The 11,403-nt window shown below is 50.2% G+C and overlaps 1 protein-coding gene across 3 annotated transcripts in view; it reads right to left on the bottom strand.

Annotated features, from left to right (window-relative positions):
* Positions 1 to 6: 6 nt before the first annotated feature.
* Positions 7 to 11,403, bottom strand: part of SALL2 (spalt like transcription factor 2) — an 18,177-nt gene continuing 6,780 nt past the window's right edge. Inside the window, exons 2-3 of one of the 3 annotated variants that reach the window (XM_006161416.2) lie at positions 3,775 to 4,092; positions 7 to 3,654 (exon numbers count right to left, since the gene is read on the bottom strand). In XM_006161416.2, the coding sequence (XP_006161478.1) occupies positions 1,139 to 3,654; positions 3,775 to 4,092 (2,834 nt within the window). In that variant the 3' untranslated portion in view covers positions 7 to 1,138. Of the gene's footprint in view, positions 4,093 to 4,481; positions 4,660 to 11,403 lie in introns of those variants that run through there. The other 2 variants (XM_006161415.3, XM_006161414.2) reach the window with 2 other exon arrangements.

Here is an 11,403-nt window from a genome sequence, read left to right as displayed (position 1 = left end):
CTCTTTCACTGTCAGCCCGAGAGAGCATTCACAAGAATGTTAGCCTTCACAACTAAAGGTCCTTTCCCTTATGTCCCTTTCATCACATAGTTTCCCAGCATGCCCAGTGTTTTAAAAATATTACTCAACTCTCCATTAACCACCCTCTGCAACAATGCCCATTAAAGATATGAACTAACTTCACATTTCCTAAAATATCCCATGGGCACCTCTTGGCAAGGAATCTGCTTGCTTCCCAACTTTGAGAGGCCATGATGAATGAGGAACTGACGACGTCTTGGCATACTGAAGAGCAAACACCACCTTAACGTGACAGCCAAGGGGGTTACAGGGAAGACTGTCCTGTGCCCTGCATTTCTACCTGCTAGGGTTTGGCCACCAATGACTGGGGACTTTCACCGCTGGCTCCTGGAGTAGGGGAGGGAGAAGGAATGTTCAGTTTGTTACTTCTCTCCTATGAGGGCTTTTCAGGCACTGCCCTGGGTGCAGGAAGCTGAAATAGGAGGAAGGGGCTGTCTTCTCCTTGACCTCTCTGGATTCCATTTTGGGGGTACCTCCCCAGCCTCAGCTCCTGGGCCAAACAGCACTGGTGGTGCCAGGCCTGAAGTGGTATAGAGGAGCTGGAACTCCAGGACTTGGGGAAACCACTGGACTATTTCCAGAATGTGAAGGGACCCACCCCTAACAGTTGGGCAGGAAAGTCCTGGGACACAGAATCCTGCTGGTTGACCTGGTCACCAGAGAGGAGAAGCACTGGGCCCTCCAGAGACAGCTGCCGGCCCCTTCAGGCTGGGCTGCAATTCCAAATGTGGGTGCTTAGTTGCACCTGCCAGAGGGAAGTACAGGGGATAAGAGGACAGGGGAGAAAGGTCACCCCAGGGAAGTTGGAGGGGGCTGGAAAGAATCTATTTTCTTTAGGTACAAAGAATGAAAAGGGGAGAACAACTCTTCAGGGGGCCATCCCCTTGTAAGCACATCAATTTCCAAGCTCAAGGACTAGAAAAAAACCACTAGGGATATATCATGTAAGAACTCAGAGAAAAAGATAAAATAGGGCTCATAAATCTTGGAGGTCTTTCTATGGAGCTCTTGGTTTCTGCTTCCTGCACCAGAGGGCAGCAGGTACAGAAAAACAGGCTCATGGGATCGTGGGGTCATCTTTTCGGGGGAAGGGGGTGAGCCCCGGGGAAGCGATGGAAGGTGAACAGCCGGGGACCAAGGAGAGAGCGGCAATACTCTGAGGGCCATGGGGGGCAAAGGGCTGTACCTGGTGGTGAGCTAGCAGCATATGCTTCTTGAGGATGGCCCGCTCGAGGAAGCCCTGCCTGCAGAAAACACAGGTGAAAAGTGGCCCCTCCTTGGGGTGGGTCTTCTGATGCTCCTCCAGGGCTGCCTGGGTGGGAAAGCTCTGGCCACACACTTCACAGGCCTTCCTGCTGCTGCTCTCTCCTGGCTCCTTTCTCAACGCTTCCTGCAAGCTCAGCTCCTCCACTAAGGTGGTACTGGTGCCTTCCCCTTCTGCACTGAGTGCTGACACGGGGCTTGAGCTCCTCTCTGGCTTGCCCCCCTCTTCTGTGCCTACAGACACATCACTGCTTCCCTGTTCCATTGGTTGAGCCTGATCCAGGCTGTCAGATGCTGGGGGTGGTGGCAGAGAAGACTGTTGAGTCGCTTTCTCATTGCTGTCCATCTCCTTCCCAGCTGTGGCTTCTGCAGCTGCCACCGTCCCCACTTCCTCCTCTGCCCCAGATGCCTCTTCTGAATCGCCTCGCACTGATATTGCTTTCTCACCTCCACTCTCGGAGCCTCTCCCTGCCAGGGACTCTTCATCAGTCACATCCTCCTCTTCTTCCTCATCCTCATCCTCCTCTTCGGACAACTCCTCTTCCGGTGATGGCTGCTGGGACTGCTGCTGGGGGAAGCTCCCTGCCCCAGAGACCACCGCAGACTGCTCAGAGCCATTCTCCTGGGCAGCTCCTCCGCCTTCGGGGAGTGTAGTACCACCATTGGGGATCTGGCCCCCCAGGTGCATCCGAACATGCTGTTGCAGAGTGACGGCATTGGTGAACTTCTTCTGGCAGATGGGGCAGGAGTTCTGGGCCCGGGCTGCTGGACTGGCCTTGTGGCCCACAAAATGTGCACGCAGATTGCCCCGCGTGGAGAAGGCCCTGCCACACACTTTGCATTTGAAGGGTCGCTCACCTCCATGTTGGCCATAATGCAGGCGTAGGGCCCGAGGACAGCTCAGCACCCGGAGGCAGATGACACACTGGTTAGGTCCTGAAGAGGCTGAAGGTGAAGGTGCAGGGGCAGATGTGGTGGGGGCTCCTGAGGCAGTAGAGGCCACTGCCACAGCTCCTTGCCGATCAATCTTTTCTACCAGTTGCTGCAGCTTTGATGTCTCAGAGGGTGAGGCCCCCAAAGGCTCTAGCACATAGGGGAAGGGGAAGCTGCCCGTGGACTTGAAGTGGTTGGTAAGCAGTGCCCAGCTGGGTAGCGAAGTCACCAGCTTACTTAGCTGCATTCGGGTTGCTGTGCCACTTTCGGCCACCCCGCTGACGGCTGAGCCCTCACTCCCTGGGGGGGTGTTTTCATCAGCTTTACTCTTGGGCTCTACTGCTTTCATGAGCACAAACTTATTGAAAGCAGGGAGCCCAGGAGCCGTGGCTGTGCCTGCACCTGTGGAGAGCAGAGTCAGGCTCTCGGTGGCACTGAGTGCTGTGGTGGACGCCACCAGGGGCTTGCGTTCCACACCTCCGCCTGGAGTGGCTGCCTCCTCCTCCGCCTTCTCAGGTGGCACAGACATCCCATAGGGCAGGCCACTGCTGGTGATGACATAGTCCAGGTGCTCTGGCACTGGGTGTGGGTTCATCTGCACGTGTGGGTACTTCTCACGATGCCGGTGGAAATGCACTTTGAGGTTGCCACGGGTGGTAAAGCGGTTGCCACAGACATTGCACTTATAGGGCCTCTCACCCGTGTGGGAACGAAGGTGGATCTGCAAGGCGCTGTCACTGCCAAATACTTTGGCACAGAAGCGGCATTTATGCCTTCCACCTGGCTTCTCCAAGGGACCCATCACTTCCCCATAGCCCAGCTCACCACTTCCATTCTTTGGCTTCAGGAGCCCTGGGGAGGCAGCAGCCTCAAGGCCTCGGGCTGCCCCAAGACACTGTGCTGCCAGTAGTCCCGTGGTGCTTGGGAATGCCAGATGAGGTGAGGCAATCAGCTGGTCAGTGCTGCCGGGCAGGGCAGGGGAGGGGGCAGGGGTGGGTTTGTGGCTTCGCCCAACCCCTCCAGCAGAGAAGGGATGCTGTGACCCCAGTGGGTGGTAAAGGTGGAAGAAAGCCTGCTTAGGTGTTTCTGCTCCTGAGGAGGAGGAAGAGGAAGAGGAGGAAGGTGCCAGTGTCTTGCCAGTTTGGACAGGCTTGATAGGGCTGAAGAGGGGTAGCAGGGGCTTGGTGGAAGAGGTGGCCCCGGTTACAGGAAGCTCTGAGGGACTGGCAGAGGCACCCACCGTCTGGCCTAAGGAGCCAAGCAACAGCACCTGCCGGCAGATTTGCTCGGTCATCTGCATCTGATGGATCTGCCTCTGCTGCAACACCCGCAGTTCTTCCAGGATCAGAGGGATGTTCAAGTGGCCGCTGCCTACGCCTGGGGGTGGAGGGGGAGGTGGAGGAGGAGGGGGTGCAGGAGTGGCTTCTGGAGGTAATGGGGTTGCTCCCAGCTTGGGACTGGCCAGGATCAGGCCCCCGCCTCCCCCTGCCGCTGTACCTGTGGCAGCGACCAGGAAATGCCCGGAAGATTCCTCTGCTCTCCGCTCTGGGCCCCAGGTGGGATCCGTGGAAACAGAGGACCCGGAATCCGGGGGGTTGCTGTGGTCTGTGTCCATGACCCGAGGACTATTATGGCCGTCAGGCCGGGGTTCAGAGGAGACCGAGGAGTTGTTGGGGTTCTCCTGGCCCCCGAGTATCACCATTACAGGAGGGTCAGTAGAACATGAGTTCTGGTGGGCGAGGAATTCGGCTGGGTCAGTGAATTGCGCGCAGCACTTGGCACAGACTTGGGGGTGGTCCTCCTCGCTAGCATCGCCTGGAGAGAAGACAAGGAGAGAGTGTGGGTGGTGCGGTCAGCGGTGGGGCTGCGTACACGGGAGCTCCACGGACTAGCCCAGTCCCCGCTGCTTGGGGGTGGGGAGCAGAGCTCACCATCAGGCCGTGCACAAGGCAGAGCTCAGTCCTGGCCCGCCTGCACAGGAGACACCCCACCCCTGCGGGAGGAGGGGGCCAGAGCATGCTACTCCCCTCTTCCACCTTCCCCCGCCCCTCTTTTCCAGGTCACCAGCAAGGAATAGGTGTGAGGGCCGAGGCCTAGGCCGCCGAGAATCAGGCATTTTATCCCACCGACCAGAGTCCTTTAACCCCGTTTGGCCCTTCCGCCCCCACCCGTGCCCGGCCCCGCCCGGCCGGGCCCTACCGCACCTCCGAGCTCTGCGGGCTCCCCGCTGGGCCCCCCAAGACGAGAGCTCTTCCCGGCTTCGTGCGCCATAGCTGGGGGGAAAGTCGAGGGCCAGGTGGGGCTGGAGACAATGGGTATCGGGAGTGGGGGAGGCGGTGGTGGCCGCTGGGGCTGCGGCAGCCTCTGCACCCAGCGGCCGGGACTGCGGAGATGGAGATCGGCGGAGACGGCGGCGGGGGCAGGGTACAGACGCGGAGGGGGAGGGGAGCGAGGAGGCGCGGAGGAGGGGAGGAGCTGGAGCGCGAAAGCTGGGAGAGGGGAGATGGGGGAGGAGCTGGTGGGGAGGGGAGTTTGTCGCGAGGAGCTGGAGGCGGCGGGAGCGGGGAGAGCTAGGGGGTATGTGGGGGCGGGAGACCAGAGCCTGGGAGCATTTCCGGAGGCTCAGTGACAGGTGCTGGAGGCTCGGTGGGGGTCCACCTTTCCTAGTCCTCAGCCTACTCCCCCCCATCCCCAGATGTCTTTGCGGGGGTGGGGGTGGGGTGGGGGGAGGAGCCCAGAACACAGAACATCTACTTTAACACACAGACACCCCCAAATATTCCACGTTTTGTCCCATCTTCCTCACTTCCATTCCCACCCTACCCCCATCCTTCTTCACAAAAGAAGTTTCTCAGGGTGGGCGGCTGCAAGGTAGCATTTCTAAGAAAGTCATTTCAGGACTCTTCCCTGTGGAACACTAAGCCCCTTTACTCCCCGCCCCTCCTCCCCCCAGAATAATAGCTGAATGCAGGCTACTCCACAGATCACAAGGCCAACACCTAATTCGTAGAGTTCATGCTTATTTCAGAAGCCATGTCCCACTTGTCTTCTCTACCCTCTGCCTCCTCTGTTCCCCTTGCAATACTCTGCGCACTGTCACTATTAAGGACGGTGGGTTTGGGGAGATGCTAGCCCTGCAGAGGCCCACCCACCTCTAACCTGGGGGAGGGGAGCGCCTCCTGAAACAATGGGGAAAATGCAGTAGGAGCTGCCAGGAAGCCTCTCACTATCTAAAGCTCTTTTTGCCCTAACCTGGTTCAATGCCTAGAAATGAGTAACACCCGCACACCACCAGAGGCAGCCTCCTACTTAGAGCATGAGCAGGGATAAGATGCCTTCTGGGCCAGTTACTCTGCATTCCCTTTCTACCTAGAAATGAGTCTTAAGAGGTTTCCCACTCCATAAAATTCTCCAGTGTCTATGCAGGACGTTTCTACAAGTCCTTGGTTTTGTTTGCCTGGGCATCGATAAGCTCCCTCTGTTCTAATCCCAGTTCTGTTCTCACCTGGCTGGTAAGTAGAGGCACGCTGGTCCATCACATCGTGCTCTGCCACCATTTCCCTTTCCTAAAGTGGTAGTACTATAGCTGCACTGTCTTCCTCAGAGAAATAGTTTGGGGACCAAAAAAAAAAAAGGAAAACTGTTGACAAATAATATTAATGTAGGCCCATAGGATTTTTTTTTTTTTTAAATTTAGGGAGTCCTTAGGCCAGCAGGTGACATGGGGGGTGAAGACACTGGATTCCCACATGGTCAACTGCAGTTCAAGTCCCAGACCTGGTGGGACAGTCCCACAACAAATAGATAAGTAAATATTTAGGGACCAGCAGATAGTGTAATGGTTACGTTGCTGAACTCCCATGAAATCGACTATGGTTCAAGTCCCAGACCAGGCAGGTTAAAACTCACATTGGGCGCATGTGTGTGCATGCCCAAAATCCTGAGAGGAGAATAGAGGAGAAGGGATTGCAGCATGGCCATCCTCCTGGGGGGTGATTTCTCGCTTTCCATCTCTGTTTCTCTCTGTTTGTCCTGCAAGTGAATGCATCCTATAGCAAAAATCTCTCTAAATTAATGCATAAATAAATGTTTTTTTTTAAACTGGGGGTGGGGGAGGGGAAGCCAGCAGGTAGCATGGTGGTTAAGGGCACTGGATTCTCACATGGCTGACCATGGTTTGAGTCCTAGACCTGGTGGTTTGCTTTCTTGCTTTCTCTCTCTCTCTCTATCTCTCTGTTTCTCACTCTGTCCCTCTCTGGTCAATTAAAAGAAGCTAACAATTTTTTTTTTAATTAAATTTTTCTTTAAAAAAACAAACAAAAACTGGAGGAGTCCTGAATACTATAAATTAGAGATTTACATTGCCACTAGTTAAATAAGCAAAGTGACCTGAAATATACACATGCTAAAATTAGATGTTTTTCATCTTGCTTATTCATCTTATTAATTTCTAAGAGAAGTTTGGCTAATGCCACTGGCATGTGTCACAGGTGGGGAGTATTTGGGAGAGGAAGCTGAAGCAACCTAATTAAAATATTAGTAACATGCACTTTAATTTTCAACATAAATTGTGCCTATCGTCTAAGCTTGAAGACATTTTACTGAATTGTTTTGAAACTCATATGATCATTAGGATCTTAGCACTGTGACTCACAGCTCTGAAACAGAGGGGCTCTGTGCTCCCAGGCCTGACCTTGCAAATGAGGGAGGGGGTGTCTATTTCAATTATGGGAAGTCACAGGTTAGTGTACTGTGGTTTATTTTTACAGATAAGGAAATTGAAGCCTGGAGAGGTTAAGTGACTTTTCCAAGTTCACACAGTAATTCAGTGAAGCAAGCATTCACAATTTTGACTCCGGTCCAATGCTTTGTCAAGCATATCAACATTGTGGGTCTCTCCTAATGCTAGAGAAAGAGCCCTGTGTGCCTCCTACCTGCCGTTTGCTCTCTGGCCTCAGTAAGGGAGAGAGAATCAGATGGAGGCTTTCTACTGAGCATTTGTTAATTAGCATGGAACATTTGATATCCAGTTGCTGTTTTGTCAAGTCTTCTGACAAGAAAAAAAATCCTCTCCTTTTCATCTTCTCCTGGGAAACACTGTCCCCTTTCTTGCTCTTTAATGAAACGTGCTTTCTGATGTAATTGGATCTGCACTCTTCTTTAAGGTAAAGTTAGTCCCTGGTGAAAGGTGACGAATCAACAGCCACCTGTAAGAGGAACCCTTCATTTCTCAGTACCTTGCACTCACTGCCTCTCCTGAAGAGGGGGCAGGATTCTTAAACAGACATGAATGAAGTCACAAAACACAGGAATAAACTAAGCTGGTAATGGTGGCCCTAGATAGCAGATAAGATGAGGTAAGCTATCTTGGGTCACATGCAAAGCCTGGAGTGGATATAGGACTAAAACCTGGAGGTGCGTATTTAAATTGACAAAGGACAAGGAAACCAGGTGGCTTCCCCTCTAAACCTGGTGCCTCATCAAACTGCTGCTTGGGAAAGAATGGCTAGGGAGAACAAAGTGAAATTCGGTAGGTCATGTGCAGTGGGGTGGTATATTTGAACGTTGGCTTTCAAACTTTGCTGCCTATTAGGATTACTGTGAGAACTTTTTTTAAAAAAAATATTTATTTCATTTCATTTATTTATTCAATTTGATCAGAGATCAAGAGAATGCAAGCCTCTAGGTCTGGGACTCAAGCCATGGTTGACCATGTGGAAGTCTAGCACCTTAACCACCATGCCACCTGCCTGCCCCACTGCGAGAACTTTTAAAAATCCGAAATGTCAAGACCAGCATTTGGCGTAATGGCTATGTCACTGGACTCCCATGTAGTCAACTGTGGTTTGAGTCCCGGACCTGGTGGCTAAAACTCACTCTGGGCACCTGTGCGTGCATGCCCAAGATCCCGAAAGGAGAATGGAGGAGAAGGGATTGTGGTGTGGCTCTCCCCCCTGGGGGATGATTTCTCGCTTTCTGTCTCTATGTCTCTGTCTTTCTGGTGAGCGCACCAGCCCTATAGCAAAACAAACAAACAAACAAAACAACAATGAAAAATCCCAAATGTCCAGGTAATATCCCAGGCCAATGAATCCAAAACCCCTAAGGGTAATTCCAATATCTAGCCAAGGATGCAAACCCCGGAATTAGAGGCTTACTCTTATCAAACCTTCCACTCTGTTTGTCACGAATCTTACCTGAGTTCCTCCTGGCCCAAAGTAGGAATAGTCAATGGGATCTGCTCAAAGTGAGCTCTTTCTGCACTGCCCACAACCACGCCTGAGCTCTGGTATCCTCTCCCAGTGAGAAGTCTGCTTCCATGTGAAAGGAATTTGACATCACTTACACTTGCCCCAGCCAGTGGCATTGTTGGTTAAGGCAGCTGGATCCCACATAGCCATCTATGTGGTTCGAGTCCCAGGCCCAGCAGCTTGAAAAATACTCCAGACTTGTGTTCATGCCCAGAGTCCCAAGAGGAAAACGGAGAAGGGTGTGCAGCATGGCCATCACCCCTGGGAGGTGCTTTCATACTTTCCATCTTCCTCTTTCCAGTCAACTCACATACCGTAGAGCAAATTAAAATAATAATTTATACCTGACAGTGAAATTAAGCAACTGTATTGTATTTACCAGGGTATGTACAGTTTGAGTCATTTCTTTTTTCTTTCAGTTAACCATATCTGAGCCATATTTCTCTTTTTCTCTTTATTGAGCCATATTTCTTTTTTTAAGAATTATTTTATTTAACTTCACTTATTTATTCCTTTATTTATTTTAATTTGATCAGAGAGTGACAGAGCGAGAGAGTGAGAGAAAGAGAGAGAGAGAGAAAGGGAAAGTGAGAAAGCAAGCTGCCAGGGCCAGGACTCAAACTACAGTCAGCCATGTGGGAGTCTAGCGCCCTTAACCACCACACGACCTGCCAGCCCCATCCTCACTCTTTTCTTCTAAATGCACTCACATCATCCTTTGCCCCCCTACCTACTAATGCACTTATGGCCTGTGCAACACAGTAGAAAAAAGAGGCATGGTGATTTGTACACTTAGTGCTAAGTGAGAAAAATATATTTGTTTTCAGAACAGAAATATATTTTTTAATAATTTAATTGATTATTATAATTATTATTGGTTTTAATTTGCAGAGAGAGAGAAAGGAAAAGTGCGAAAGCAAGCCACTAAGTTCAAGACTCTGTCATGTGGGAGTCCAGCACCTCCACCCCCATGCCACCTGTTGGCCCCAGAACAGAAGTATCTTTTTTTAAAATTATTTATTTATTTTATTATTTAATTTGCTATAGGGCACATGTACTCAGAGAGAGGAGAGGGAGAGAAAGTGAAAAAGCAAGCCACCAGTTCCAGGGCTGAAACCATGGTAGTCCATGTGGGAGTCCAGCACCTTAACCACCCCACCACCTGTTGGCCCCCAGAAATAGCTCTTTTTGCTTTAAGAGAGATTTTTGCTATAGAGTGTGTGTACTTGTCAGAGAGATAGAGAGAGGCAGAGTGACAGAAAGTGAGAAATCATCCTCTGAGGGGATGGCCATGCCACAATCCCTTCTACTCCATTCTCCTTGGCATTTTGGGCACACATGCACACTTGCCCGGTGTGAATTTTAAGCCCTGCATTTGGGACTCAAACAGCGGTCAACTGCGTAGGAGTCCAGTGACATAACCATTAGGTCACCTGCTGGTCCCAGAACAGAAAAGAAATATTTTAATCAAACATTTAAAAAGATCTTTTGGGGCTGGCAAGTGGCATGGTGGTTAAAGGCGCTGGACTCCCACATGGCCAACCATGGTTCAAGTCTCGGACCTGGTGGCTTGCTTTCTCACTTCCTCTCTCTCTCTCTGTCTCTCTCTCTGATCAAACTGGAAAATAATAATGATAATAATAATTAAATTTTTAAAAAGTTAAATAAAATAATTCTTTAAAAAAAAGATCTTTTAATGAACAATTTTCTAATATCAAAGGACTCAACACTTAACATGGAATTCATTCTATTTTGGAGGTAAAAGGGGCTTTAAAGATCTGACCCTCTCATTGGAGACAGTGATTAACACCTGAGTTAAAGTTCCAGGTCTAGCACTTTTTTGTGCACTTGAGAAAGTTTCTGTATCCTTCTAAGGCTTGCATTTCTCTTCTCTCTTTGTTTTTGAGAGATTCTTGCTATAGGGTGTGTGTGCTCACCAGAGAGACAGGGAAGGGAGGAAGTAAAAAATAACCCTGGGTGGATGCCCACAACCTTTCTCCTCCATTTTCCTCTCGGGATTTTGGACATGCACACACACACACACGTGTCCAGTGTGTGTTTCAAGCTGCCAGGTCCGGGACTTGCACCATGGTCAACCACATAGGAGTCCAGTGCCTTAGCCACTAAGCCACCTGCTGACCCCGGATTTTTCTTTTTTAGAATGGAGATATAGCCATAAAAAAGAATGAAATTCAGATACATACTACAATGTGGGTGGACTTTGAAAATATTATGTTAAGTGAAATTGCTCAGACACAAAATTACAGATACCGTATGATTCCATTTATATCAGGTATTTAGAGTTGGTGAATTAACAGAGACAGAAAGTATTAGTAAAATAGGGGAGAATAGGAGCTGGGAGGAATAGAAAATGGAACTTTAATCTTAATAGTAAAGAGTTTGCTTGATGAGGAAAAAGTTCTTGGGGTCAGGTGGCACAGTGGTAAAACAACTGAATCCATATGAGAAGGGTCCTGGGTTCTAGTCTCAGTATGTCCCTGAGTGTTTGCCTGTGACCTGGCTGGCTAAGACTCGGGGTGGATTGTGGAATGGAAACTCTATTTGGGGTAACTGTCTCTCTCTCTTATGAAAGAAATTAAAAAACTAGGGCCAACAAGTACCGTGGCGGTTAAGAGTACTGGACTTCCACATGGCTGACTGTGGGGAGTCCCAGACCTGGAGGCTTGCTTTCTCACTTTCTCTCTCTCTCTCTCTGTGTCTCTCTCTAAAAATACTAAAATAATAATAATAATAAAGATAAATAAAATAATCCTCTAAAAATAAATAAAATATGCTTATAAAAAAGAAATGAATACGGACCAGCAGTTAGCATAATGGCTATGTCGCTGGACTCCCACAGAGTCGACTGTGGTTC

The sequence above is a fragment of the Tupaia chinensis genome, unplaced genomic scaffold (genome assembly GCF_000334495.1).
Source record: "Tupaia chinensis unplaced genomic scaffold, TupChi_1.0 Scaffold138584_1, whole genome shotgun sequence".
NCBI classification, from domain to species: Eukaryota; Metazoa; Chordata; class Mammalia; order Scandentia; family Tupaiidae; genus Tupaia; species Tupaia belangeri.
This window is presented reverse-complemented; position numbering and strand designations above follow the sequence as displayed.